This window comes from Pogona vitticeps, chromosome 1, assembly GCF_051106095.1.
Source record: "Pogona vitticeps strain Pit_001003342236 chromosome 1, PviZW2.1, whole genome shotgun sequence".
NCBI classification, from domain to species: domain Eukaryota; kingdom Metazoa; phylum Chordata; class Lepidosauria; order Squamata; family Agamidae; genus Pogona; species Pogona vitticeps.
In genome coordinates this window covers 343,822,432-343,849,017 of record NC_135783.1, presented here as the reverse complement: position 1 = coordinate 343,849,017, position 26,586 = coordinate 343,822,432, and the positions used below count along the sequence as shown (strand labels likewise).

Below are 26,586 nucleotides of genomic sequence, written 5' to 3'. Positions count from 1 at the left end.
TTCTCTCCATCTGATGAAGGGCCCTGACAAAATCAGAATTTCTGACCAAAATACATGGAGTGAAATTATGCATTAAAGGGGAAGGGGAAGCAAAGCATGATGCTTATATACCACCCCAAAGCATTCTATGGGTGGTTTACAAGTTAATCATTCAGGCTCCATATTGCCACCCCTCCCCCGTGAGCTGGTACTCATTTTACCAAGCTTGGAAGGCTGGAAGGCTGAGTGAACCTTAAGCTGATCACCTGAGATTGAATCACGGGTTTTGAGCAGAGTTTGGCTACAATACAGCAGTTCAATCACTGTACCTTGAGGCTCTTCATTGCCCCTCATTAACCTGTTTCCTCTCCTACAATGAAACTTTCTCAAGGGTAGATACATTGGCAAATTAAATCTGTGTTTGTCTTTCAGCCACAAAACAATGTTAAATAAAGATACATAAATAAAATCATATTCTACAGAAAAAGAATTCTTTCATCACTTGGGGGGATCGCTCTCTATCACAGACGATGACCGTTTTATCTAGTTTGATCACTGTGGTGTTAAAATGATACCAATAATACTCAACTTTCCCCATGATAAAGTAATATCCCACTTTACACTCAGGATACATTCACAGAAAATGGATCACTAACTGAATAGCGCTAAACAGGGTCATTATGTGTTATTCAACAAAGCACATTCTTTCCATTTGCTGGCTCGGGTCATTTGAACCTGTGCTTCATTTGTAGCAGCCTCTGGGAGGCATGGATAAGGAAGGGAATGGGTAGGGAATGGGTAAGGGAAATAGAGCAGAAGCTACATAGTGGTGCCGGTCTGAGAACAAGAACAGAAACAGGGCCTGATTCTCTCCACTGATCATTGTACAAGCAGTTCTATTGTGTGCTGATTGCAATGGAGCAGAGGACGCCATGTGGTAATAGGATGTTGACTTATGGAGAGGGTCAGTGTCAGTTTCGTTCTTGTTACTTGGAGCTGAGGTGTCTCCTTTCTCTGTCCACCTAGATGATGGCTTCCTTACACTAGATCTTACCAGTACATGGAGGAAGGGAGATGTGGCCTGCTGATTCCATCCAACACTAATCCAGTTGAAACTATGAAGCACCACAAAATGGCTGCTTGAGCGTGCATGCCATGGCGAATTAGCGTTGAGTGGAGCAGCAATATGTGGAGCAATATCGTATATGACTTGATTCAAAATATAGTTCCACTATACAGTACCTGGCTCAATTTTTCCTTTTTTGACTGTGTTACAGAATGTATCGTTTCCAGCTCTTCCTTCCCAGCAAGCTTTCTTTTAAGACTGAACTGTACTTTGTATGGTTCAGAGTACTGCAGAATCTTGAGTGCATCTTCATATTTGATATTATCAAAAAAGACTGTGGCACTCAGAAGCTGATCACCTGGAAAGAGGGAGTATTTATATATTTGTAAATCGAGGTTACAAACATATCAGGCCCAGTCTATCAGTCATGTACCTACGATTATAAAATATTTACATACTGCCCATCTAGCAAATGATGCAGTGTATAAATATAAACCTAGGACAATCAAATTACGGGCAAATTAAAAATGACAAATATTGCAATAAAAACAGGGGAAATTGCCAATTCTTTATCAGCCCTAGCAACAAGACCCTAAAGAGTATCAACAGCAGTGGAACCAAAAAATGCCTGCAAGAGGCTTCAGTGTAACCTTCAGGTGAGTAGTTTCAACAGATTCAGGGGCCAATGTAAACAACACAACACATCATATGTGCTTTAAAACAGAGGCAACAGTTTTTTTGACAGCTTGTTTTGGCTTTAAAACAATGGATGCACGCGCTTCCTGCATTCCTTGCTTTAAAGTAAAGGTGAGCAAAGTGTCTCCTGGGAGATGCATGCATCCCCCATGACTCCAAATGACTCTAGTCCTCTCACCTATTAAAAAACAACCTCTTCCCCAAGAGGTCCCCAACACCTTCTAGGAGGCATAGAAGGCAATTTCCCCATGTTTGGGGCTTCCCCACTTTTGTTTCAGGAAAAAAAAAGACAGAAAGAAATGGCTTAAGAGTGTATGTGGAAGAAGTGGCTTAAGATCAGAAAAAAATGACTGCAAAAGAATGTATTTTGTGTTATGGATGTGAGTGAGTGCAGCCCTCCAAGGTCCAGGATTAAATGTATGTGCCCCACAACTGGTTACTCTCCTTTAAAGTGAAATTGTGGGCATGGGTGGGTTGTGACCGGCAGATGTGGCAAAAACAGATGGGAGTGCATGTGGCCCATTAGCCAGGTGTGTCCACACCTGTCTTAAGTTAAAGGAAATCCAGGAGAGACTGAATATCTCTTGGAAACATTGCCAGATCTTTTTGTTTGTTTGTTTGTTGTTCTTTAACCCTCATAAATATACTCCTTGGAACTGAATGTTCAAGAAAAACTAGTCATGTGAAATGACAATTCGATTGTATAAGCATGGCTAACATGGCTATGAGGTCTCCAGCCTTGGGCAGTGGGTTGGACTAGAAGACCTCCATGGTCCCTTCCAACCTTACGACGATTCTGAGATTCTATTCTATGAATATTTTGTGTACATTTCTTTTACATAATCTCAGAGCTTTTAAACTGTTATTGTTATGAGATGTCAAGTTTCTTTCAACCTTTTAAGCTACAGGGGTCTCTATATAAAAATAGTTAAATAGCCGCCTTTCCCCCTGGAATAACAACTGCTAATAATTTACAGTAATTTAGTCAAATGTCTACTGCACCAGTGCTGTTTTGAACAAAGTACTCAAAGGCAAAATTATAAGGATATACTTAACAAAAAGAACAAAAACATTTCTGCAACTTGTTAAAAATTGGGTATTATCCCTTGAAGTGTATATTATCACTTTCCTTATTAACTGTGTTAAACACAAGGCCGTGGTGTACCTTCTCTTAAGTTAAACAGCTTTGATGCTGGAGATTCCTTGAGGACGTGCTTCACAAATATTCCTTCATTTCCTCCGCCAGCCACACTAAATCCACTTGCACCAGAATCCACTTCTGTTTGTAAGGTCACTTCCATAGATTCCTAGTTCTCCCAAAAAGTGTATTATTAAATATCTTTATCCATGCAACATCCAATATATTCATGAAAGAACATCAGCAAATATTAGAAAGTATGCACATTTACAACAGCACTAACAAACTCAGAGCATGGTTACACAGTGAAATAGATCCCAATCTGAACCGTTTGTGGTGTGGCCTGGTAAAATTTATTTCCCAGCTATCATTCCAGCCCAGCCTGTAGGGTTTCTACTCTTTGGGTGCCAGACTGGGGTGATTTCCTGGCAGATGGAAGGTTTGCTTCAAGAGAGATCACTCCTATTAAAGTGACCCTTTCTGGTGCAATCACAGCATGAGTTATTTTTTTTGTCCCAACATATAACACTGGTGACAAAAAGTGCCTCAATGACAAAAGACAACAGATTTGTCAGGACATTCTTTTGTCTCAGCTGTTTTTTGTCTATAAAGCAACAACAGCAGCAATAAGCAGCCACACATGGCAAATGGCTGAAGCCAGAACATGGTTCCCCGCTCTTAATGAAAATGTTGCCCCCTGCATGCATAAAGCAAAAAAATGTGCGAGTCAGTGCCCATGTCCACACATTTACATACTCATACGATCTATGCTTCCTCCATACTGCAGCTTCCCTCGTGCCCTTTTTCATATGGCTGGGAAGCTCAAGTAACTTTGCAGGCAGCATGGAAAGCTGCAGTAGATAGGAGAGGAAAGGGGAAGAAAATCTAGTGGTGGGTCTCAGGGATCTCCACAATTTTCCTGCACATGCAGCCTACACTCCCAAGACCTGTGTGAACTGGGTGTTGTACTTTCACAAATGGAAGGAAATGGGGAATGTTCTCCCACACGTAATAGCAATGCCAGTATTTGTCAGTCTGTGGTTGTATTGGTTTCCATGGCCAGAGATTAACGAGACAATGAGACCAGGCACAACGCACGCAAAAGAGCTTCAGCACCCTTCTGTCTTGAAGGGTGTGACTTTATGAGATACTAATCTCACCTGTGAGTCACTCATTCTGAGAGAAGAATCCCTCCTCTGTCTGTTCTCTATATCCTGCTGAAGCTGGAAATACAAATGTAATTTTTAGCACTTAGCCATGATGGATTGTTGCACAGATCATGCAAAACTCAAGCAGCTGTCATCTTGTGGTCCTATGTACAGATGGGTGGCAGTATCAGTCACCAAAGCTGTGTTAAGAAGGCCAGATGAATCAGCCAAATCTCGAGCGTTTTGAAATCTGAGATAATCAGTCTCCTATTCATAATAATAATAATGAAAACCTTCTTCCCACTGCAAATGAAGACATGGCAAATAATTTAGTTGAAAGCTAAATTTTGTTGTGCTCCCCAAGGCCAGCCTGTACATGCAGGTTGCAGGCCTGGACTTGTTAGAAAACGTTGCATTCTATCTTCAGCATCTAATAGGAGGTCATTTATGAACAGGAGACTTCTGCGTCTTATTCAGGATTAATGGAATATATGCATAAAAGTTTCAGTTACAGGAAGGAAAAAATGAACATCCCTTGTCCTTCTCAGTTCCTTATGCTTGCTCAGCCCTTGTCATCACCATGTTACGCAGTGCTAGATTCATTGAGATCTCTCCCAAAAGAGGCATCTATTTTTCTCTTTTATGTGACTTGCTGACAAAGTCACGGGATTTACTGGGAGTTGTGATTTGATGGTGGGTGGTTTAGCACTGATCTGCTTCTCTGCTTCAGTCCCCTGGAAGGCCAGCTGTGGGTCCCTGGAAATCTCCTTCCACAATCCAGAGTCCTCTTTTGCTCCCAGTTTTGACTTCCCCTCTTCCCTTCCCTCCTTTCTTTTTTGCTAAAAAATTTAGGGTATTTGTGGGTTAGTGTCATATGCAATCCAAAAACAAAAAACCAGGGGGAGCATGTTTCCGTTTCAGAAGGGAAGTTCTACAAAGTGACACAGACACACACAAATCAAAGGTGTTTGGGTGGGACAAAAAATGTGGAAACTCATGCAAAAATGTGTCCTGTGGATGTCAGGAGAAATCCCATTAAGTTCCATGCTCAGTGAGGAACTTAAAAGGCACAAATTTCCTATCTGGAAGAGGTCAGTGTTGCAGACCTTATATAACTTGAGACCATTTCTGTGCACATCATTACAGAATAACTTCCCAGAGCTTGGAGCTGTTCCTTTTTTAGACTACAATTCCCATAATCCCCAGTGACTACAGCTAGCAGCCATGCTGGTTGGGAGATTTTGAGAGTAACACTCAAAAAAGTAATCCACCCACTCCAGCACTGACTCTTCCTAAGAAAGCCCATTTGGCACCAAATGTGAAGTCACTTCTGAACCCAGCAAAAAACCATTTGGCCAGTTAGTCTTATTCTAAAGCCTGACTTTAATAGTTTTGGTTGTTGCTCTTTTTATTGCTATGTCATTATTATTATTCAAGCCTAGCAATGTTTAATATTTTCCAGGATGGGATGAAACTAATCCCCAAATGTTGGATCAGCTTTTGGTGGGGATGAGATTCCCTTTAAAGTCCAAGTGGCCAAGGATTTCCCTCTTTCCTTGTTTTGTTTTTGGATTTTTTTTTAATTTACCTAACAATAGCCCGAATTTCATCTTGATATTGGAATGAATGATTGTTTCTGTCGGCCAGTTAGTATCGGCTTTGTTTTTCAATGGCCATTAAAGTTTTAATGGTCAAGTGAAGTGATAGCAATTTCATCAATGATTCTAAAGAACTGAGGAACTGCCACCAGCCAAAAAGCATTACATGAAACTCATTGGCTTGACGTCTTGCCTTTTTGTTAAAATATTCGTCTTCTATGCAATACTCGTAAACTGGAGAAGATCCTTGTGGTCTTGGTCGTATGTTTTCAGTTGTTATTTCAGTGACCTGCAAGAATAAAACAACAACATTATTGTTTGCATTATTATTCAAAAATACCAGGCACAGTCAATCCAAGTTATAAAAACATTGACTGATATTATATAACAGATATAAATTTTAACCAAAAACCTAAGTATCTGTTAAAAATTGGCACACTGTATAAGAACAAAGGAGACAGGAGCGACTGCAATAACTACCATGGCATCTCTCTTCTCAGTGTTGTAGGGAAGCTGCTTGCCCATGTTGTGTTGAACAGACTCCAGGTGCTTGCAGACAGAGTCTATCCAGAATCACAGTGTGGATTTCGAGCTAATAGATCCACCACTGACATGGTATTTTCCCTCAGACAGTTGCAGGAGAAATGTAGGGAACAACAACAACCACTCTTTGTGGCCTTCATAGATCTTACAAAGGCCTTTGATTTGGTTAGCAGGGATGGCCTTTTTAAAATACTGCCCAAGATTGGATGTCCACCTCGACGTCTTAATGTCATCTGGTCCTTTCATGAGGGAATTAGTTTTTGATCTTCATTGTGCCAGTTGGAAACCACACAAATATTCCTTTTGCAAGACTGAATCATGGCAAGTATATGGTGACTGACAAGACTGCCTACATTGATAAGTATTTTGCCTTGGAGCAGGACCTCTGTATGGAGACCGTGCTAAGTTTTTATTTTCATATTATTTCCCAAGCTTCCACCTGTTGCCTTTCTAGCGTGCTTGCTCTTAGGTTGGTGTGCACTCACTTGGTGCCCTTTAGATATCTAGGACTGAAACTTCAATCACTCACAGTCAGTATGGAGTCATTGGCCATACAAATCTCTCAGGTTGGCTCTACCAATGCCTGAAACTGGTCTACACAGATCTCGGGTGTCAGTGGATGGATATAAGAAGACTCTGTCCATCATAGCTGGCAGTAAAGTGGTAATTCCATATTGAAATCAATCACAGACAATCAAATCACAGTTTATCTGAGTATCAAAGTACAGTGGTGCCTCGCTTAACGAGCGCACCGTTTAACGAAGAATCCGTATAGTGATCCCTTTTTGGGGATCGCTATACGGATCAGCCCCAATCGCCGCACTCGCTTTGCGACGATCGGGGCGTCCGGCGGCCATTTTGGAGCCGCCGAACAGCTGATCGGCGGCTCCAAAATGGCCGCCGCATGACCCGAAATGGCCCCTATCAGTGTTTTTGCACCCTCCCCTTGCTTACGGAGGTTGCGAAAACGCTGCGGGGGGGCATTTCGGGTCATCCGCGGCCATTAAAATGGCCGCGGATGGCCCGAAATGCCCCCCCGCAGCGTTTTCGCAACCTCCGTAAGCAAGGGGAGGGTGCAAAAACACTGATAGGGGCCATTTCGGGTCATCCGGCGGCCATTTTGGAGCCGCCGATCAGCTGATCGGCGGCTCCAAAATGGCCGCCGGACACGAAAACATCGCTGGAGGGGTAAGTTTTGAAGCTTATTGGAACGCATTAAACTAAGTTTAATGCGTTCCAATAGGCTTTCCTTACCCGCACAGCGATGTTTTCGTATAGCGAAGGTTAATCCGGAACGGATTAACCTCGCTATATGGGGCACCACTGTATATGTCTTTTCATTGTTGCAATAATTTTAGGCAACATCAGTGTGTCTAGATTAAAAGCTTTAAGCCATAAGGGTATGGCTTAATAAGATGCTGATGGCATATACCAAGATCCAGGTCTATAGAGCCTGCGTCCTGAGCACACTCCTGTATTGCAGTGAGTCCTGGACCCTTTGTGCACGACAGGAGAGGAAGTTGAACATGTTCCATACGCGTTGTCTCTGACGCATTTTTGGTATCACCTGGCAGGACAAAGTTCCAAAATAAAGGAGTCCTGGAACGAGCTGGAATTTTTAGCATGTATACATTACTGAAATAGCGACGTCTATGTTGGCTTAGGCATGTCATGAGAATGGTTGATGGTCGGATTCCAAAAGATCTCCTGTATGGAGAATTAGTGCAGGGAAATTGCCCCAGAGGGAGTCCACAGCTGCGATACAAAGATATCTGCAAGCGGGATCTGAAGGCCTTAGGAATGGACCTCAACAGATGGGAAACCTTGGCATCTGAGTGTTCAGCCTGGAGGCAGGCGGTACATCATGGCCTCTCCCAATTTGAAGAGACACTTGTACAGCAGGGCGAGGCAAAGAGGCAGTCCCAAAACCAGCCAAACCAGGGAGCTGGACAGGGGACAGATTGTATTTGTCTTCAGTGTGGAAGGGATTTTCACTCTTGAATTGGCCTTCTCAGCCACACTAGACACTGTTCCAAGACTTCTATTCAGAGCATGTTACCACAGTCTCTTGAGACTGAAGGATGCATACACATATCACCACCACCACCACCATCATCATTTGCAGGCCCAATTCAAAGTGCTGGTTATGTCCTCTAAAGTCATACATATCTTGTAGTCAGGTTATCTGTAGGATCATATATCCCCTTATGAGCCTTCCCTGCTCCTTAGATCTTCAGGCGAGGCCTTTCTCTTAAGCTTTCTGCCTTCACTGTCAGGTTTGGTGAGTATGCAAGAGAGGGCCTTTGCAAGGGTTGCTCCCCAACTGTGGAATGCCTTGCCCAGAAGGCTACGTTGGCTCCTCTCTCAGGGTTTAAACAGCTGAACTCAGCTGAGAATTATTATGGGATAGTTTGCTTCTCATGTGAGCCTTCATTTTTCTAGTGTTCTAAAGTCATTTTTATCAGCCTGTATGGTTACAGGTTTAATTATTTTTTTCAATATTATGAATTATTCATTTTAATACTTGGTTGTTGTTTACTATTTCTGGGTCCTATGACAGGAAAAGGTGGCACAGAAAAACACAAACAAACAAACAAGAATAGATTGAAATGAATCAGAACATCCCTGTAATTGTGGAAGGTTCATGGGTATGCATTACTTCTACATCAATAAGGAGACTTTGGATCTGGGTCACCCTGGCCAACATCTTCCCATTTTCTATAGGTACATTTGCATGATCCCTCTTGTAAAGACCACTTCTGCATTTAGATACATACTGCCATTCCTTCAAGTCCTGATAGGGATACTGATTTTTTTAAATGTTTTTAAGCTATATAAAGAAGACTGATAGCTACATGTTTTTGGAATATCAAATAAAAGACAGATTACAGCGATCATCTATCCATTCCAGTAACAATGCACCTCTAAATGCACTATGATATAGCATAGGCATCCTTCAGTCTCGAGAGACTATGGTAACGTGCTCTGTATGGAGGACTTGGAACAGCGTCTAGTGTTTTGACGGTGTATGCGAAGCTGGAGTGTCCTCTCCAGGGCACGAAGCCTGGGTAAAATAATATGAAGAATAGGCTATTACCCAAGCAGCAAATCCCTCCTCTCCATGTCACTGAATTAGTCCAATGGAAAGGCAAGAGTCTATACAACTGGTTCCAGTGACGTTGCAGAAGCTGACAGAACAACACAAAGTGCCTCTGGGACTTTGGCTCCGGATTTTGTCTCGAGGTTGACTCCTGAAGCCTTTTCCATCGGTGGATATAGCCACAAGGCAGTGGAGGTTTGAAATCAGAGTTTTCCTTCTCCTAGATGGGCTGCCTCCCAAGGCTGACAAGCCCCACCCATCCACCCATATTATAACTATGATATAGTTGTAAGCTTAATATTCCTAACCTTCCAATTTTTCATAAGCCAAATTCCATCCTTTTAGTCCAAGGGTTTTTAATGGCCAAATATAATATTGAACTGAGTTGAAACCCTGGAAATGAGAGCGATACCTTCAGAAACAAGCAAACAAAAAACAAAAGGAGCATCAATGCGCAGCAGAGGGGTCATATTCTAATACAGTATATGCTCTAGATGTTGCACCAGCTGTTATGGCCCATAGATCACCCTTCACTCTAGCTGAAGGGGAAAGATGGTCTTTAAAAATCAGTGGGTGTTACTCACAGAATCATCTTCTGCATCAGCCTCCCCATCGGCCTCTGTGTCATCTGGTCTCAATTGTCTGCCAGAAGCTGGAATGGTTAAAAAAAGACACCCAATCAAATCGTTATTCTGCCCTTGTATCAGTTTACAGTGAAGACTAAAGATCTCAGGATAGATGTAAATGTGACCCAAATCAAAGCATCATGTTTTTGCTTCACATTTAGTTATGGGCCACTAAGCATATATAATAAACAATAATCCTTTGTCAGGATTCACATCTGTAAAGTTCCATCTAATCATTCCTTTTATTTCAAGGGAAAAAAAACTCACAAAAATGAATCCACATACATAGTGCACCAATGCACTGGGACTATTAAGGAGGAAACTGGCTATACCATTTACCTTGTTGGAGCCCTCTTGTTCTTCCAAAATGTACAGGCTTTTGAGTTGAGCTTTATCTCTTCCCCTTTCTTAATACAAAATCATTAAATTTTCCCCATATGTCTACACATTCATCTCTGTCAATTATTCCCCTCTGCCTGAACCCCAACTGGAACGGATCCAGGCAGTCCACCTCCTCCAGGAATGACTGGAGCTGCTCCATCATCACTCATATCTCCTACTCACTTTTTTTTCCACAGCCGGATTCTGATCTGAGGGAAACTGATGGAACGAACAGTTTTCTATATCTATTCCAGATTGTTAACATGTTTCTGATGAAGGGCTTTTTCTATTGTTTTTAACTATATTTATATGATCTTGTCTGAAGAGAATATTTACCGCATTCACATGTTCACATACCATTCTTGTGTTTCTGTACAATCCATACATTAACGGCCACCCAGAACCGCCCAATCATTCCATCTCAAGTTCTATCTCCATCTTACTTTTTTTAAAAAATCAGAGATTGAGAACCCCAATCTACTCATTCCAACCGGGCTCAAGTGAGCATTTTAATATTTTTTTGTGCTTTCATAGGTCCCCATTCTTGTTTGTTTAATTCTTTTTTATGATTTGTTTGTTACATTTTAAGTAAATAAATAGGGATGTGGATCTCTACATTCATATGAGCAAAATCTTCAGAATATGTCTAAATTTATCTTGCTTGACAAATTTATATTTTTCTAAATTCAGGTATTCTGGCAAATTCAATTTTAAAAAAAGAGAGAGGTTAGATCTTACATAGTAAAAGGTAAAGGTTTCCCTTGACATTTTTAGTCCAGTCATGTCCGACTCTAGGGGGTGGCGCTCATCCCGCTTTTCAAGCCATAGCGCCAGTGCCTGTCCGAAGACAGTTTCCGTTGTCACGTGGCCAGCATGACTAGGGAACGCCGTTTTACCTTCCCATTGAGATGGTACCTATTTATCTACTCGCATTTCCATGCTTTCGAACTGCTAGGTTGGCAAGGAGCTGGGACAAAGCGACGGGAGCTCACTCCGTTGCATGGATTCGATCTTACGACTGCTGGTCTTCTGACCCTGCAGCACAGGCTTCTGCGGTTTGGACACACACTAATCCCCGTGCTCCTTAGAGAAGAAAGTATTGGAAATTTGACAGGGTCTTCAGTGCTGACAATACAAAGATTTGATTGGATTCGTCATTCTCTATAGTGCTAGGTAGAGATGGGCATGTATCACTACTGTAGTTTGTTTATCACTCAAACAAATGTTTGACACTTCTGAGCCCTGCGTCTTCTGGTGGGTGCCCACTCAGAGGCAGTGCCCAGAGGAGGTGGTCAGGGAAGCCAGGACACTGCATCTGGGTGGGTGCCCAACAAAAGAGGCAGGGCTTGGAAGTGCCAAACACCTCTATGGGCAAAAAATGAACGAGCATGCAGGGCTGCCGAGAGGATTATTGCTGGAACAAGACTAATATATGGGCCCCCTCACCTACACATGGACACATAAATCAATAATGTCATAACTGCATATTTATTAATCACATTCAAACATGCTTGCAGATATATTAAAAAGAGGACAGTTACTTCTGTAAAACATAATAAAAACAATAATATACTTTAGTATATAAACAATAATGAAACAATATATATAAGCAATAAATTTAATACTAGGTTACATGCTCATAACTGTTATTATAGCTGAGATGTAATGGTATTTATATTCCGCTAAATAAAGGTGATTTTCTTGCGAACCACATCATCAAAATCAATTGTTTTTGCAAGATCAGACTCAATACTGAGTTTTACTAAATCTACCAGTCACCCCTGTGACATTTTTTATCAGCTTTAGTTTGCTGAATGAGCGATCTGCAGAGGTGAAAGTGGCAGGAATTGTTAATAGAATACGGAGGCAGAAACATATATTTGGAAAGAGGCCTTCCAAATATCTTCCTTGCATCTTTTTCAAGCAATTCAGTAGCTCCAATGGACTCAGTTGGCCCTCTCCAAAATTTGCTTGATGAACAGATGGTAAATGACTTATCTTCATTACAAGATCTTCACTGATACAGTATCAGTGGGATATTGATCTGCCAGTAATTTGATTTTTCTTTCAGTTCACCGTGAGCAATTGATACTGTGTTTCCCCAAAAATAAGACAGGGTTTTATATTAATTTTGCATTTTGCTTCACCCCAACTCCAAGTTCCAGAGGGTTTCGCTTCTGTGTACAAATTAGAAGCAACATGCTTAGCTTCGCTCCACATACTTTTCCAGATGTTCCGAAGATTTGTACTTGAAATCGTTATCCCTTTTCTTGTGACTCTTTAACTTGCAACACATGATCTTTTAGAATTGGATCCCAATGAGACAACAACTCTATGACTCCCAGAAAATTTCCATTGTCTTTTTCACCAGTGCGCTGGGAACTGCCACGCAAACAAGCCCCATTCACCGAGGAATAGTACAACATAAATGATTTGTTTCATAATGTTGTACCACTTGACAGATTCTGTTTCAATTGATGCCTCCAATAGACTGTCAATGCATTTGCCAGATAACAGGCTACTTCAAGCCAGATAGCACTGCCTATATGACTATTGTTTCTCTCATGTTCTGGAATGCGAATACATAATTTCCAGCACTTTTTAACTGCTGACCATCCTTTTGTTGATGAAAACATAGACTTAGATGCTGAGCTAATGCTGCAACAAATGTTGTTCCAAAATAATCAACAAGGAAAGCAAAATAATGCTTGTTTAACTTCACTATAGACGAACCAATCTCGGTCATTTTTTTCACCATTTAAACTTCAACATATTAGAATATTTTCGGAAAAAAACTGGTTATCTATATCTTTGGGAAATGTTTCAGGAAAGCCAGTATGACCTTTAATAACATGGTTTTCCATATCCAATCGAGAAGGCATCTCTGTTATAAGAAGTCCAATATTATTTGCAGTATTTGACTGACTCTTCTCTTCACTATGTTTCCATGGCCAGAATCTGTAGACAGTGAAGTGCTCTCATCACTAACATTCAATTGTTTCTCTAAATCTTTAAATTGAGAATTTACTTGATTTGATGTTTCTTGAAAATCCAAACTGGCCTCGTGAGATTCTGACCTTTCCGTTCTGCACTGGTCTCACATTGTTCTGAATGTAAAGTTTCATTTTTGCTTAGTTTCGCTTGTTTTGCATTTAACGCCAAACTGAAAAAGTGTTTGCCGTCCCTTTTTATTAATGTCCTCGCGTTTCTGTTTTTCCTTGCCTATTTTGAGCTCCAGGTTTTTGAGGTGACCTTTCATAACCATTCCTAAACTGAAATGAAATATAAAATATATTCATAAAAGAAATGAAACTAAACTTTGCAAATGTAAATAAATAAGTAATGAAATTAAAACCACCAGGCCTGGAAACACACAGACTCAAAGAAAACAGAACCCCTAACGCAATCGACCCATCTCTGAGTTCCTGTCTCTGCCTCCTCAGAGAGGCTCTCCCATCCAGCAGCCCATCCCACAGGCAAGAGAGAGAGAGAGAGGGAGAGGCTCTGCTCATCCATCCCCTGATCTCCAGCTGGAGACTGCCGATTGGCCAGAAGCCACTCCTTCCCCCCCCCCTCCAAGCCAGGCCACCTCTAACACAGGCCCTTGGAAGTAAAACAGAAAACACTAATCAAACAGTACATGAAACACAACTGTTTCATCACAATATCCAATATTGTTTTTCTTTTTTAAAAATTTGGTTTTATAAATTTTTTAAAATTTTTCCCCTTCATGGGCCTCCCTTTGAGCTCCAGGGCTCCATGGGCCCTGGAACAATGTACCGGCTGCACCCCCTTCTCCTCAGGCCTGCCAGCGTAAACAGCCCAAACTGTGATTCGTGTCCATTTCTAGTGCCAGGTCTGGGGACAAGCATGTGAGCATCTTTCAAGCACATATTGGGTGCCCACTTATAATCTCCCAAAAGGAGAAAAAAAAAGAGAAGGTACTGACTTGCATATGCAGACGTATATAAACAGGTACAAAACTAGAACAGATTTCTAGAATTTAAATAGAACTACAATTTTATCTCACTTGGGTAGAGAGAAGAATATGATCAGGTGGTCTCCTTGACTACAGAGGCTGCTGTTCCAACGCTGAAAACAGTGGAGGAACAATTTCAAGATCTCCCTCCTCATGGTTTTTTCATCTTTAAATCAAACTTGGACTGGACAGAGTCCTGCATACGTAAGACACTTTCCAAAAAAAAAAAAAGATGGTCTCCTGGTGCCCCATCAAATGAAGGACCATCCTCCCTAAAAGAGGAGTTATTGCCCTCCTAGGAGTAGCAAAAAACTCTCATGTGGATCACTGAGGCCATGAAAGAGAAGCAGTGGACGCATGAAAGAGAACAGCCACCACCCCATCATGGGGGGGGGGGGAGTCTTTGTGCCTGAGTGACTGTGTTCAATAGTCTTATGATGCTGAAATGTTCTTCCCATCTGTACGACTCCTACGGCCGTCTTTCAAAATTATTCCCTTGTCTTTTGAAAGCAGCCCAGTGGCCTCTGGAAATCATTGCTGTGACAAACTTCATCAGCTTTCTGAAAAGCAGGTTGAAACAAAGCATCCATTGTCTGGAATTTATGGGAGTGAAAACTGGAAATGTTGGCGGCATGCAAAGTCATTGTGGTTAGAATTTTATGCCACTTTTTTCACTTAAGAAAAAAAGCAAAATATTATCCCACTGGAATGTTCCCTTATATTTCTAACTTTTAGAAACCTTTAGTTTTTTTTTTTTTTTTAAAGCCTAGTTCTTTACTGAGAAAAAGAAGATGTACTCAGACTGGGAGTTGTTCCCATTCCTTTTTGGGGTCCAAGTTTTATATAGTTCTTTAGGTAGGGAAAACAGTAAGATGTTCTCAGATTGGGACTTATGTCCACATTTCTGATTTCTACAAGCTTGTTATTACTGCCTTCTGAAATGAGGCTGCTGAATGTTATATCTGGGTAATTACAGGGCCGAGAACTACACAGATAATGGGGAAAAACACTGCTGACTCATCTTGAGGGAGATTAAACACAGAGATCGTCATACTTAAAAGATCCACAAAGCGACTCAGCAAAAAGAAGATAAGAGACTCATGGATATGGTAGGATGTTTAGAACTCGACTCATCTTTTGCTAGGAGTCTTAGCAAACAAGAATCTGGAGGAGGTCTGACCAGAAATTTTACCTTTTTGGACCACCTCTTCCAGGCCCCCAAGATGCTATCTGAGAGATTTGCGACTGGCATTCTAAAAAGTTTCCAGGCTTTGATTCTGAACCAGGTTTTTATCTCTAGATAGCCACCCCTTCTAGCAGACCTCACTCTAAGGACTTATGGTTGCTGAAGTTGTTTTTAGTATCAAATAAAGTTATGTCGACAACATAATTTTAATGCTGACAACAAAAAGGCAGAAATTATAAAGGATTTTTCTATGCTTTGGTTTGACCATCAGTAAAAATAAGACTGTAACCAAGAAATCAGAAGAAGACTGAAATTTGGGACAGCTGCAATGAAAGAACTGGTAAAGTTTTTTTAACTGTAAGGATGTGCTACCGGACACAAAGATCAAGATCATGCATGCTATTGCGTTCATGACTATTACATACAGTAACAATGAAGAAAGCTGAAAGGAAATAAATCATTTTATTTGAAATGTACTGCTGGAGGAGAGCCGTGGACTGACAGAAAGACAAACAAATGTGTATTAGATTAAATCAAGCCTGAACGCTCACTGGAGGATAACATGATTATGAGGTTATGGAAATTTGGGAATATCATAAGAAGAAAAAGCAATAATGTTAGGAAAGGTGAAAGGCAGCAGGGTAAGAAGCAGACCTGGCATGTGATAGATTGATTAAATAAAGAACACCAGAGATTTTAGTCTGCAAAACTTGTTAAGGATAGTGTATTTTGGAGATCATTAACTATAGGGTCTCTATAACTCTGAAATGACGAGAGCGTAGCAATAACAATGAAGCTTATTTTAATAAAACTATATTCTCCCTAGAACATTTTTTTTGCATTCTGTGGGTTCCCTGAAAGAATTTTTTACCCCCTTGAAGTCCCCCCTGACAGGAAAGGAAAGAAAGGGACTGTGCTCTGATTGTGTCAGGAACTCCTTCTTTAGGTATGTTCATGATCTGTTCTTAATTTTTTAGGAAGTAGGACCTCCTCTGAACTGGCATCATCCAAATATATTGGACTTCATCTCCTATCTGCTCCAGCTATTCTGGTCAACGGTCAGGAATTCTGAAAGTCATGGTTCAAAATATTTCAAGACTACCAGGTTGGGGGCAGGCTGTGCTAAAGAACGGAGAATTACTCAGCTAAGTGTTTGGTTTTCAAATGCTCCTTTGAAATTTTATGCTAGATTTATATTCTGGATTGCAGTCTTGGGCTGTTTTTTTTTCATTCTCAGAGTTCTCTAGATTAATTATCACTGAATGCCAAAGAGCTTTTAACAGCTTCTATTGGGGATTTTAAACATGTTTATTGTTGCATTTTGTGGATCTTATAAAATGCAGTAAAGTCCATGTTTCGAAGAAAGATTTTCCAAATATGTAAGTGAAAGCAACATCTGTTTCCCAACCCAGAGTCAAGCTAGATGCTAAAGTCAATGCATATTCTGTATGATTAACCCTTTCACCTTCCAGCAATGGTATTTCTCCCAAAAATGCAAGCCTAAGTCATCTGACTTGCAAATTCAGCCTGTATTTACCTTATAATAATGAATCACAGGACAAAGCACACTAAATGCAAGATATGTAGCTGATGAAAATGATGTGCTGTGACAGACATTTTCATTACTAGTCATGGGGGACATCCAGACAAACAAAAAATAAGGTAAACATATCATTCCATTTGACTACTAGACACTGGCCACTCTGGCATTATGGGATGAGTTATATCCTTTTCTCACTGGGTAGATCGCATCTACTACATCCTGTCTCTAAGATGCATGGAGAAAGGAGGTAGCAACAGAGAGAATGATAGAGTTTGATCCATCCCTTCCTCCATTTTTCTGCCTCATCACAGACACCCTTACTTGTCAGCTTCCAATCCACTGCGTGCAAACCTTCTGTGTTTCCCTTTGAATTAGAGTCAGTATGTTCAGGCCTGAAAAACAGAGGGTTAATTATCCTGGTAGTGAGAATTATCTCAAAAACCTAATTTCATTGTCACTTAACGTGTCATGCTGGGATCTGAAGCGGTCCCTAGCACAAGCCCAGTTGCTTGCAATGAGTTGTGTGTCATGATCAACGACCCAGACTTAGGATGGAGATCTCTACCACCTTTAAAAGGTGCATCCATTGAGATCCATTCACCTAGATGAACACTGCACGACATAGGGATGTTGGCAAGTCTTTGGGTCCAAGTCCCAAGTTCGAGTCTTCGGAACTACAGTGGTGCCTCGCAAGATGAAAACAATTTGTTCCACGAGTCCTTTCGTACCGCAAAAACGATCGTCTTATGAAGCGCAGTTTCCCATAGGAATGTATTGAAATTGCCTTCAATGCATTCCTATGAGATGCCTCGCAAGATGGATGCCATTTTTTTTGTCTTGCGAAAATGACTGCGAGACAAAAAGTCTTCGAAGCATGGCCATAGGAAAAGCTGTCTTGCGAGTCATGGAAAAATCACAAGATGTTTTCGTCTTGCGAGTTTTTCATGGTGCAAGGCATTCATCTTGTGAGGTACCACTGTAAGTCCCAAGTCTGACTCTGAGTCTTCGGCACCAAGTCCAGAGTCCCTATTAAAAACACACACACACCCGAAAAAAGTGAAGGGTGGGTGGGTTCTAAGTCACAAGTTGAGTCCAAGTCATTTAAAAAACAACAAAACCTGAGTCAAGTCACCAGTAAGACTTAAGTGCGACTTGAGGTCCCCATCCCTGGCAATACACACTGATACACCCACCCAGCATGCAGCTGCATCCACAGCACTGGATACCAGCTTTCCCAGTTGACCAGTCTCAATTGCTGGACTGTGGTCCAAATGTTTTCATAGCACAGATAAATGCTAAGCTTAAAAAACGACCTTTTCTGATCAAAAGTGCTCATAAGAGTATTTAAATTTTATTTCTCATCTAGATTCATTTCTTCGCCAGACTGAATAGCAATAAAGAAGGAAGGAATGTACATAATGGCTTTATTTTCCCTAAGTGCATCATTTGGCTCGATGAACCTTTCTGCTAAATGTACTACGTCCACAGTATAAACAACATAAAAATAGTTATCTCAATGCCATCAGCTTCACAGTCTGGCCCCCCCATCGCTTCAACTTTCCCTGCACAGCTCCCGGTCTTCAGATTCAGTTACAAATGGAAGTGATTACTTAAGGCTTGTGCATTAAAATAGCACAAAGCACAACATTTTCATGAACCCCTAGACCTGTAGTTATCAAAGCAAACCCCAATAGACTTGCTTTCTGAAATTACTGTCTTCAGGGAGGCATCATCTTTTAGAACATTTGTTCCAGCCTCTATTACATCACAAGGTAGTTAAAATTTCAGTACGAGCTGGAACTCTTAATAGATATTTAAAACAAAATATTGACAGAAAAGGATAAGCAATGTGATTTTGTGTGCTTTTTTTTAAACCCCCCCCCCCAATCCCACAATGGATTATAGTCCAGGTATGGTAAACTGAGGCAACAGAAATCCTTGGTTAATTTCTCAGAGTTCAAGAAGATTTATGCACAAACACAATGCCATGTATTTAGGTACCAACTTTTCAGCTGGTGTCTATAATGAGTCTTTCATAGTCCTTCCATTACCCACCACACTTCAGATTCTGAATCAGAAGGACGTTCAAAAAGATTACTCTTTCCCCCCCACATGCCTTCAAAAGACTGATAGGGAAAGTTAGGGGGTGATTACATTGGTCATTTATATCACAATTTGCATTGTATTGGACACAGATGAATTCAAATTAAAACCTGGTGTCTAAAGCTCAATGGTGAGGAAGCCGGTTGTGGAATCATCTCTTTAGGGAATTTGTTCAGTCAGCGGGAGTGGTTTAAAATTATTCTTATTGGGGTGCTATCTCTTTCATCCCCTTTCTTCCCTGTGAGATCATCTGATCCAATGTAAAGGGGTGTGATATTATCACCGAGCTGTGATAATATCAGTTCCCCTCAACTGAGTTCCCCCATCTTCCAATCAGTTAGTTTTCTATTTTGAAAAGGTTTCAACTCAGCTATGGAACTTATTATTGCTATGGCACTTAGGTGAACGGTGAAGAAAAGAGAAGCAGAAATTGATAATTAGTAACTTGTTAGCTTCTGATGCTCCAGCTCTGTGCAAATTGAGCTCTCTGCCCCTGCTGACTCCTGCAAATTGTCTGGATGGTTACGGCAATTTACCTGGAGGAATGTCTGCCTTTTTTAGAACTGTTCAAGCGACAGAAGACCTACCTTCTGTCACTTACACAAGATGAAGTCCCACTAGTATTAATCCTCAGTCTAAGTACAGTGGTGCCTCGCAAGATGATGTTAATTCGTTCCGCGAAAAACACTGTCTGAAGAAACGCAATTCCCCATTGGAATGCATGGAAATCCATTTAATGCGTTCCAATGGAAAAATCGTTATCTTGCGAAAATCGTCCATAGGAAACATCATCTTGTGAAATGCGGTTCCCCATTGGAATGCACTGAAATCCATTTAATGCGTTCCAATGGGAAAAAAAATCGCTGTCTTGCGAAAATTGTCCAAAGGAAACCATCGTCTTGCGAAGCACAAGAACAATCGCAAAAACTAATCATCTTGCGGATTAATCATTTTGTGAGGTAATCATCTTGCGAGGTACCACTGTACATATTTCTCTCCACCCAGCCTTCTTTATTTTTCTCCCTTCTTAGCAACTCTCTGAACAAGTCTGTTTTTTCTTCTCCATCCTGAAAAGACTTTGGCTCTCATCCTTAAATTCTGACCAATTCCTCCCACTCCTGAAGAGTCAGTCACCTTTTTCCTAGACTAGGCTTACAATATGTGGCTTAAGCTGAAGGGAACCCTGATGCGATCAGAGGAATGCAGCTAGAGAGCTAGTTATATACTTTCCAAAGTTCAGAAGTCAATGTGAGGTTGTGGGTTTTATTGGCGAAGCTGTGGGTTTTATAGCAATGCTTCTAAACAAAGCATGGTCCAACTTCTGTGTAAAAAAGTCCCCATAAAGGGCATGATAGGGTGCAAAAATTTGACACTTGTATGGCAATAAGAACGAGGCATTTTAACAAGGCTGTCTGAACACAAGGTATTTATGGGGTTTACTGAGGGGCAGTTTATACAATCAGAAGAACTGGTGTTTAATTTGCAGAAGAAATTGCTGCCAAAGTTCAAATCTAAGATCTTTTCCCCTCCACACATAACTCTGTTTTGGCAGCCATCCAACTGATTTTACTCACTACAGAAAGAAAAGCATCTTGAAATTATGAGAAACTAGGCTGGCAATTCTTCTTACCTCCAACGATTCCTGTGCCTGAAGAGTTGACTGACTTGTAGAATTCGGGAGACAAAGCTTTGAAGAGAAAAGTATTCTACCTCACAGCAAAGTACTCTGTTCCACTAAGGAAGGGGTTCCCAAAATTGGGTCCCCAAATATTCTTGGACTATGACTCCCAGAAATCCTGGCCAACGCAGCTGGTGGTGAAGGTTTCTGGGGATCTTAGTCCAAAAACATCTGGGGACCCAAGGTTGCGAATCACTGTGTTGAAGCCTGCATGTTGGGCGGTACCTAAAGCTGATTCAAGAAAAAGTCATGGTAGCAACCTTATAATCCAGAAGAACTGAATATACTGCAAGCTAAGTAGGAGAGTATGTTTGAATATTTAGTGTAGGTGCCACTATTTGGATGCAGAAACTTCCAGGGGGGTTGCTGTGTTTGTTTGTGGCAGCAAAAACAACAAAATGTTATGTCTTGTTATATGATAATGCATGTTAAAGACTAACATCCATTATCTGGTGACTGCAGATCATTCCTTCAAATACATACGCCCAGTGCAATCATTATTAAAATGGACCGGTACTCTTACCACAAATAGAGGGAAGTGTCTCGGGTTTCTGATTTTGTCTCTATCCTATCCAGAAGGCAATGATGAGTCAAAAGAGGAGATTCCCCTACGTGAATCAGGATGTTGATTTTCTAGGGTTCCGATTCAACTGGAGAGCATTTTCTGGTCAATATGAATAATCCCCAACAAGCCTTGGGGAATGTGCATATGCTCAAACAGTTTTGTGCATTCTCTGGCACAACGTGCAGAACATCTGAGAACTGGAGAATGTGCATATCTTGACATCAGTTCTGTGCATTGTCCAGCTTCCAGCAAGCTGTGGGGAATGTGATATCAACAGCAATCTCTTCATTCATCAGGTAATATGCATATTGTGCAACAGACTGATCTTGGGAAATATGTGTCTAACCTCTGCAATGACTACTTGTGACCACATTTGAAATTGTGAAGGAGCAGAAGGCTTTCTGATGAGATTTGGAGTTTTGGCTTCTGTATTTTCTGTGTTGACCCAACTCCGGGAGGCAGTAGAAGGCAGGAGAGCCTGGCGTGCTCTGGTCCATGGGGTCACGAAGAGTTGGACTCGACTTAACGACTAAACAACAACACATTTTCTGTATTTTCACAAAACATTGGACTGAGTCATCAAACTAGAATGTTAACATAATTATAAGCTTCTTTCTAAGTGAATTGGGCCAGGAGTGGTTTTGGTAAAGCATGTGATGATTGCATAAAGACCATTCCTTTGTATAGTATGAATGTTAAAAGGAACATGCAGTTATGTTGTTCAGAATGAACTAATTCTATACGAATGACAAACAAGATCATTTAGGATCATAAGACACAGCTTATCAGTGAGAGGAAGACATTTGCTGCATTCTTCTGTCCTCTTATGAACAAATAAACACACACTATGTAGAAACACACTGATGGACCAGAATCAACTTCCCTGAAAAGCTGACACCTTGTTGTCACCTGTGTTATTAATTCAGTTAAAAAAAACAAAACCCAAAACCCTCCAGTTTATGAATATTGGATGTTTTACTTCTGTACACACAATTCAAAACACCAGGAAAGGGCCTGATATTGCTACACAATATCATGCCCATATAGCTATATAAAGGATAACTGGCTTTACATAGCTAAGGGCAACCTAAATGTTGACAACACCAATGGCATCAATCAAGATGGCTGAATGTCTTCTTGTGCTTCCCCAAATGTGGCATAGAGCAAGAGCAGATGGCTTGCTACATCTGTGCCAAATTTGGTACTGATCCAAAGTCCAGTTTCCAAGGTAGGATTTGTTTGGGTTGCCTCCATTTTTAGAACTGCCTTGTAGAATATAGAATATATCAGCTGTATTATTCACAACATCTTAAGCGAACTTGAAGGCCACCTCTTCCAAGCTTCATATGGGACATCCAGACATCCAGAGTTCTGACTCCTGTCCTTTGAAGATGCCGGCCACAGAGACTGGTGAAACATTAGGAAGAGCAACCTTCAGAACACGGCCAAAGAGCCCGAAAAACCCACAACAACTATCCAGAACATCGTCAGAAGATGGCTGCTTGAAGTTCTCCAGGAGAAAGTAGCCCACTTCTCCAGCTAATTCATTCCATTATCACTCTTACCATCAAATACAGTGGTGCCTCGCTTAACGAGCGCACCGTAGAACGACGAATCCGCATAGCGAGGGTTTTTTTCCGATCGCAACTGTGATCGCAAAGCGATGGCCCCAATGGGGGAAACTCGCATAGCGAAGGTCGGTAAGCGTTTCGCTTACCAACCTTCGCTTTGCAACCCGCGGATCAGCTGTTTGGCGGCTCCAAAATGGCCGCCGGAAGCCCCGAAATGCCCGCGCGCAGCGTTTTCGCACCCTCAGTAAGCGAGGGGAGGGCGCGAAAATGGCTGCCGGCCATAGGAAAACATCGCTGAATGGTGAGTTTTCGGCCCATTTGGAACACATTAAACGATGTTTAATGCGTTCCAATGGGTTTTCTTGATCCGTTCAGTGATGTTTTCACATAGCGAGGGTTAATCCGGAACGGATTAACCTCGCTATGCAAGGCACCACTGCAATTTGTTTCTAGAGTACCAATTGTTATCACATGACTCCCGAAAGTTTCCTGTTTCCTGGACAAACATATCACTCTCTTCAACTTTTTATAGCATTTGTTATCCACACCACCTTGATTACTCGCCTCTCTGCCCATTCTGGTTTCTCTCTGCCTTTCTCTCTGCAGTGTCCCAAATTGGGCACAATATACCAGATGAGATCTGCCTTGCATAACAAAATGGAAATACTGCATCCCATCTCTTGAAACTATGGTTCTGTCAGACCTTTCACCACCTTAGAATGCATTGTTTTTGGAAGGGAAAAAGCTTTAGGCAAGAGTTATTAGAAGTCACAGTGCTTTTTAATGCAATCTGGAATAAGTCCGCACCTTATTGGATCTATTAAGGGAAATACAGGCTGCCAGCTATCCTGTTTGGCATGTATTCCTGCCAGGTGGTTTTTGACACACATACACATACACTTGGGGGGCTAATACAGCTCTTTGATTAGGGCTCCAAAATGGGGAGGGGGTCAGAAATTTGAGGGAAACAGCTGATAGGCTGCAAGGCAAGGTAAGACTAGGCGATTAGAGACAAGTTGTCCACTGAGATCATATCACACTTCCTCAAGTTCTGAGGTTCATCCAGTGAGTGCCGTTGGTTATGTTGCTGAAGCTGCTTCGCCAACATTATTATTATTATTTTTGGTTTTGCTGTTTAGTCCCATCTTGATTATAGAATTACTGTAGATATTAATGGTTGATTTTAACTTGTTCATGTACACTATATTGTGAGCCGCCCTGAGTAGACGTCTGTCTAGAAGCGTGGGATAAAAATCCAATAATAAATAAAAATAAATAAAATAAATAGAGTAACCACGGTAGGTCACAAGAAGTCCGGGTCTATTCTGGGGCCCATAGAGATATGGTATCCAGATTTTCCAAACAACAAATAGTATAATTCTCAATTCTGAGAGTTCTGACTACTTTAGAGGTACCTGCATGTGATGCATTTAGTAGAAAGGCCTAAATTATGGGTTGGCCAAGCTCTGCCTAAGCTTTCTGCTCAAAAGGAAGGTTATCCAACCAGCACTGGGGCAGAAACAGGAAATCTGGGTGGAGCTCAGCTTAGCTGATCCTCAAAGCTTTTTAATTTGGGCCCCTCTCCCAGGTACATCACATGCAGGTCTTTGTAATGTGCTTGTAAAGAAGGTAGAACTCCCTGAATGGAGAATTGCATTATTTGTAGTCCCCAAAATCCCATCCCTATAGAGTACATGCTTCGCATTCAGAAAGTCTCACATTGAATCATACCCTAGGATAGGGCTGGAAAATTTCTGTCTAAAATCTTTGAGAGCTTCTGCCAGTCAGAGTAAGTAACACTGGGCTAGATGTACCAAGGACTTGATGATATACAGTTGTGCACTGCTTAACGATTACCCCGTAGAATCACGAATCCGCTTCATGATAATGTTTTTGCAATCGCAATTGCAATCGTAAAACAATGTTTTAATGGGTTTTTTTCACTTTGTGACGATCAGTTCCCTGCTTTGGGAACCAATGCTTTGCATTACGACGATCAAAACAGCTGATCATCGGGTTTTCAAAATGGCCGCCGGCTGTTCAAAATGGCCCCCTGCTGTTTTCTAGGATGGATTCCTCGCTTTACAGGCACCAAAAATGGCCGCTGTATGGAGAATCTTTGCTGGACGAGCAGGTATTCATCCCATTGGAACGCAATGAACTGTTTTCAATGCATTTCAATGGGCTTTTTTATTTCGCTTGACGACATTTTTGCTCTACAGCGATTTCGTTGGAATGAATTAACATCAAGCGAGACACCACTGTATAAGTTCTGCATTTGTGTTCCTTGATCTACTGTTGGAATTTGAAACAATGGATTCCCAGGTACCTGTTGCTGCCTAGAGGTCAGACTTCATCTCTGGAGCAGCATTTCAAGTGGCTAGATCCAAAAGAAAACAGGATTCTTCACAGTGGCGTGCTAGAGCCAAGGTTCACAGGGTTGAAACCTGGGGACTTCCTGTTCATAGGGATTATGACATTATCTGCTAATCTCCCAGGTTCCTCTGAGTTTAGCTGTAATCTTCCCCATAGCTGGGAAAGAACTGGGTTTTCCTAGGAAGAGGATGTGGTTGCAAGGTATCTCTGTCGTAATGCAACCTATGTGAGGATGGTTTGGTCTTGAATGAGCAATAGTGAGCCATTGGCTTTAAAAGGACCTGTTCTGGGGGCGAATGAAAAGTTCTAGAACTCATTGGTTTGTACAGGTTAATCCAGCCAACTGAATTTTTGGTGGAAGGCTAGTTATGAAGACTTGCATTATGAACAGATGCAGTTCTAAATTAACCACAACACCACTGGCTCCTAAAATCACTTACAGCTGTGCATAAAAATAAACTATAGCTAATTTTAGTTTCTAATGAAAGGCTGCCTGTCACAGCTTGTTTGGGCCTCACCTCCCAAGAGACGTCATTTCTTAGGCCAGGTAAGCACAGCAGACATGAACATAATTGGTAGGGATGTTCCAGTTGGATTTTTTGGACTCCAAGCCCCAGAATTCTCTGAGAATTCTGCAGGAAGAATTCTAGGAGTTTCAGCCCATAGACCCACACGTGTAGACATATTCCTTTCAATAGGTTTCAAAAGTCCTGATTGGCCAAAGCTCCATCAGGCTCTACATTTCCTGCCTGATTGTGGTAGTTATTTGAGACACTTTCATTAGAGCTTAAAGGGTAGTGACACTAACCCACTCAGGCAGTAAGGCAGCAGCTTTTTCCCAGATAGCACTGCAGCAGGAAATGGAGGCCAAAATCGAGCCATGGAGTGAAATGAACATGCCTGCTAGTGTGGGTCTTTGGGCTGAAGCTCCTCAAATTCTGCCTGGGGAATTCTTAATCATCATCATCATCATCATCATCATCATCATCATCATCATCATCATCATCATCATCATCATCATCATCATCTTAGAACTGCAGAGCTGGAAAGGACCCTAGGGAGCCACAGTGGGGAATCGAACTCCCAACCTCTAGCTCCACAGCCAGATGCCTTAAAGTTAAACCACTGAGCTATCCAGTAGTTCTTCAACAAACAAAATAATAGTGAATGGCACATCCCCACTGACACCACAAAACAACAACAACAGCGGTCAAAGTAGACAGAGAGAGGATGTCCATAAATAAATCAAAAGCAAACACAACGAATGGCACAACTCTAATGACTGGCTATGCGAGACAAGTTGTCCACTG

At 41.4% G+C, this 26,586-nt stretch overlaps 1 protein-coding gene across 2 annotated transcripts in view; it reads right to left on the bottom strand.

Annotated features, from left to right (window-relative positions):
* The window catches only part of AHNAK2 (AHNAK nucleoprotein 2), a 128,954-nt gene that overhangs the window by 25,291 nt on the left and 77,077 nt on the right, over positions 1-26,586 (bottom strand). For both annotated transcript variants that reach the window (XM_078383835.1, XM_078383836.1), the window contains exons 2-6: positions 9,853-9,920; positions 5,819-5,914; positions 4,040-4,102; positions 2,907-3,048; positions 1,222-1,403 (exon numbers count right to left, since the gene is read on the bottom strand). In XM_078383835.1, the coding sequence (XP_078239961.1) occupies positions 1,222-1,403; positions 2,907-3,048; positions 4,040-4,102; positions 5,819-5,914; positions 9,853-9,920 (551 nt within the window). The remainder of the gene's footprint in view (positions 1-1,221; positions 1,404-2,906; positions 3,049-4,039; positions 4,103-5,818; positions 5,915-9,852; positions 9,921-26,586) is intronic.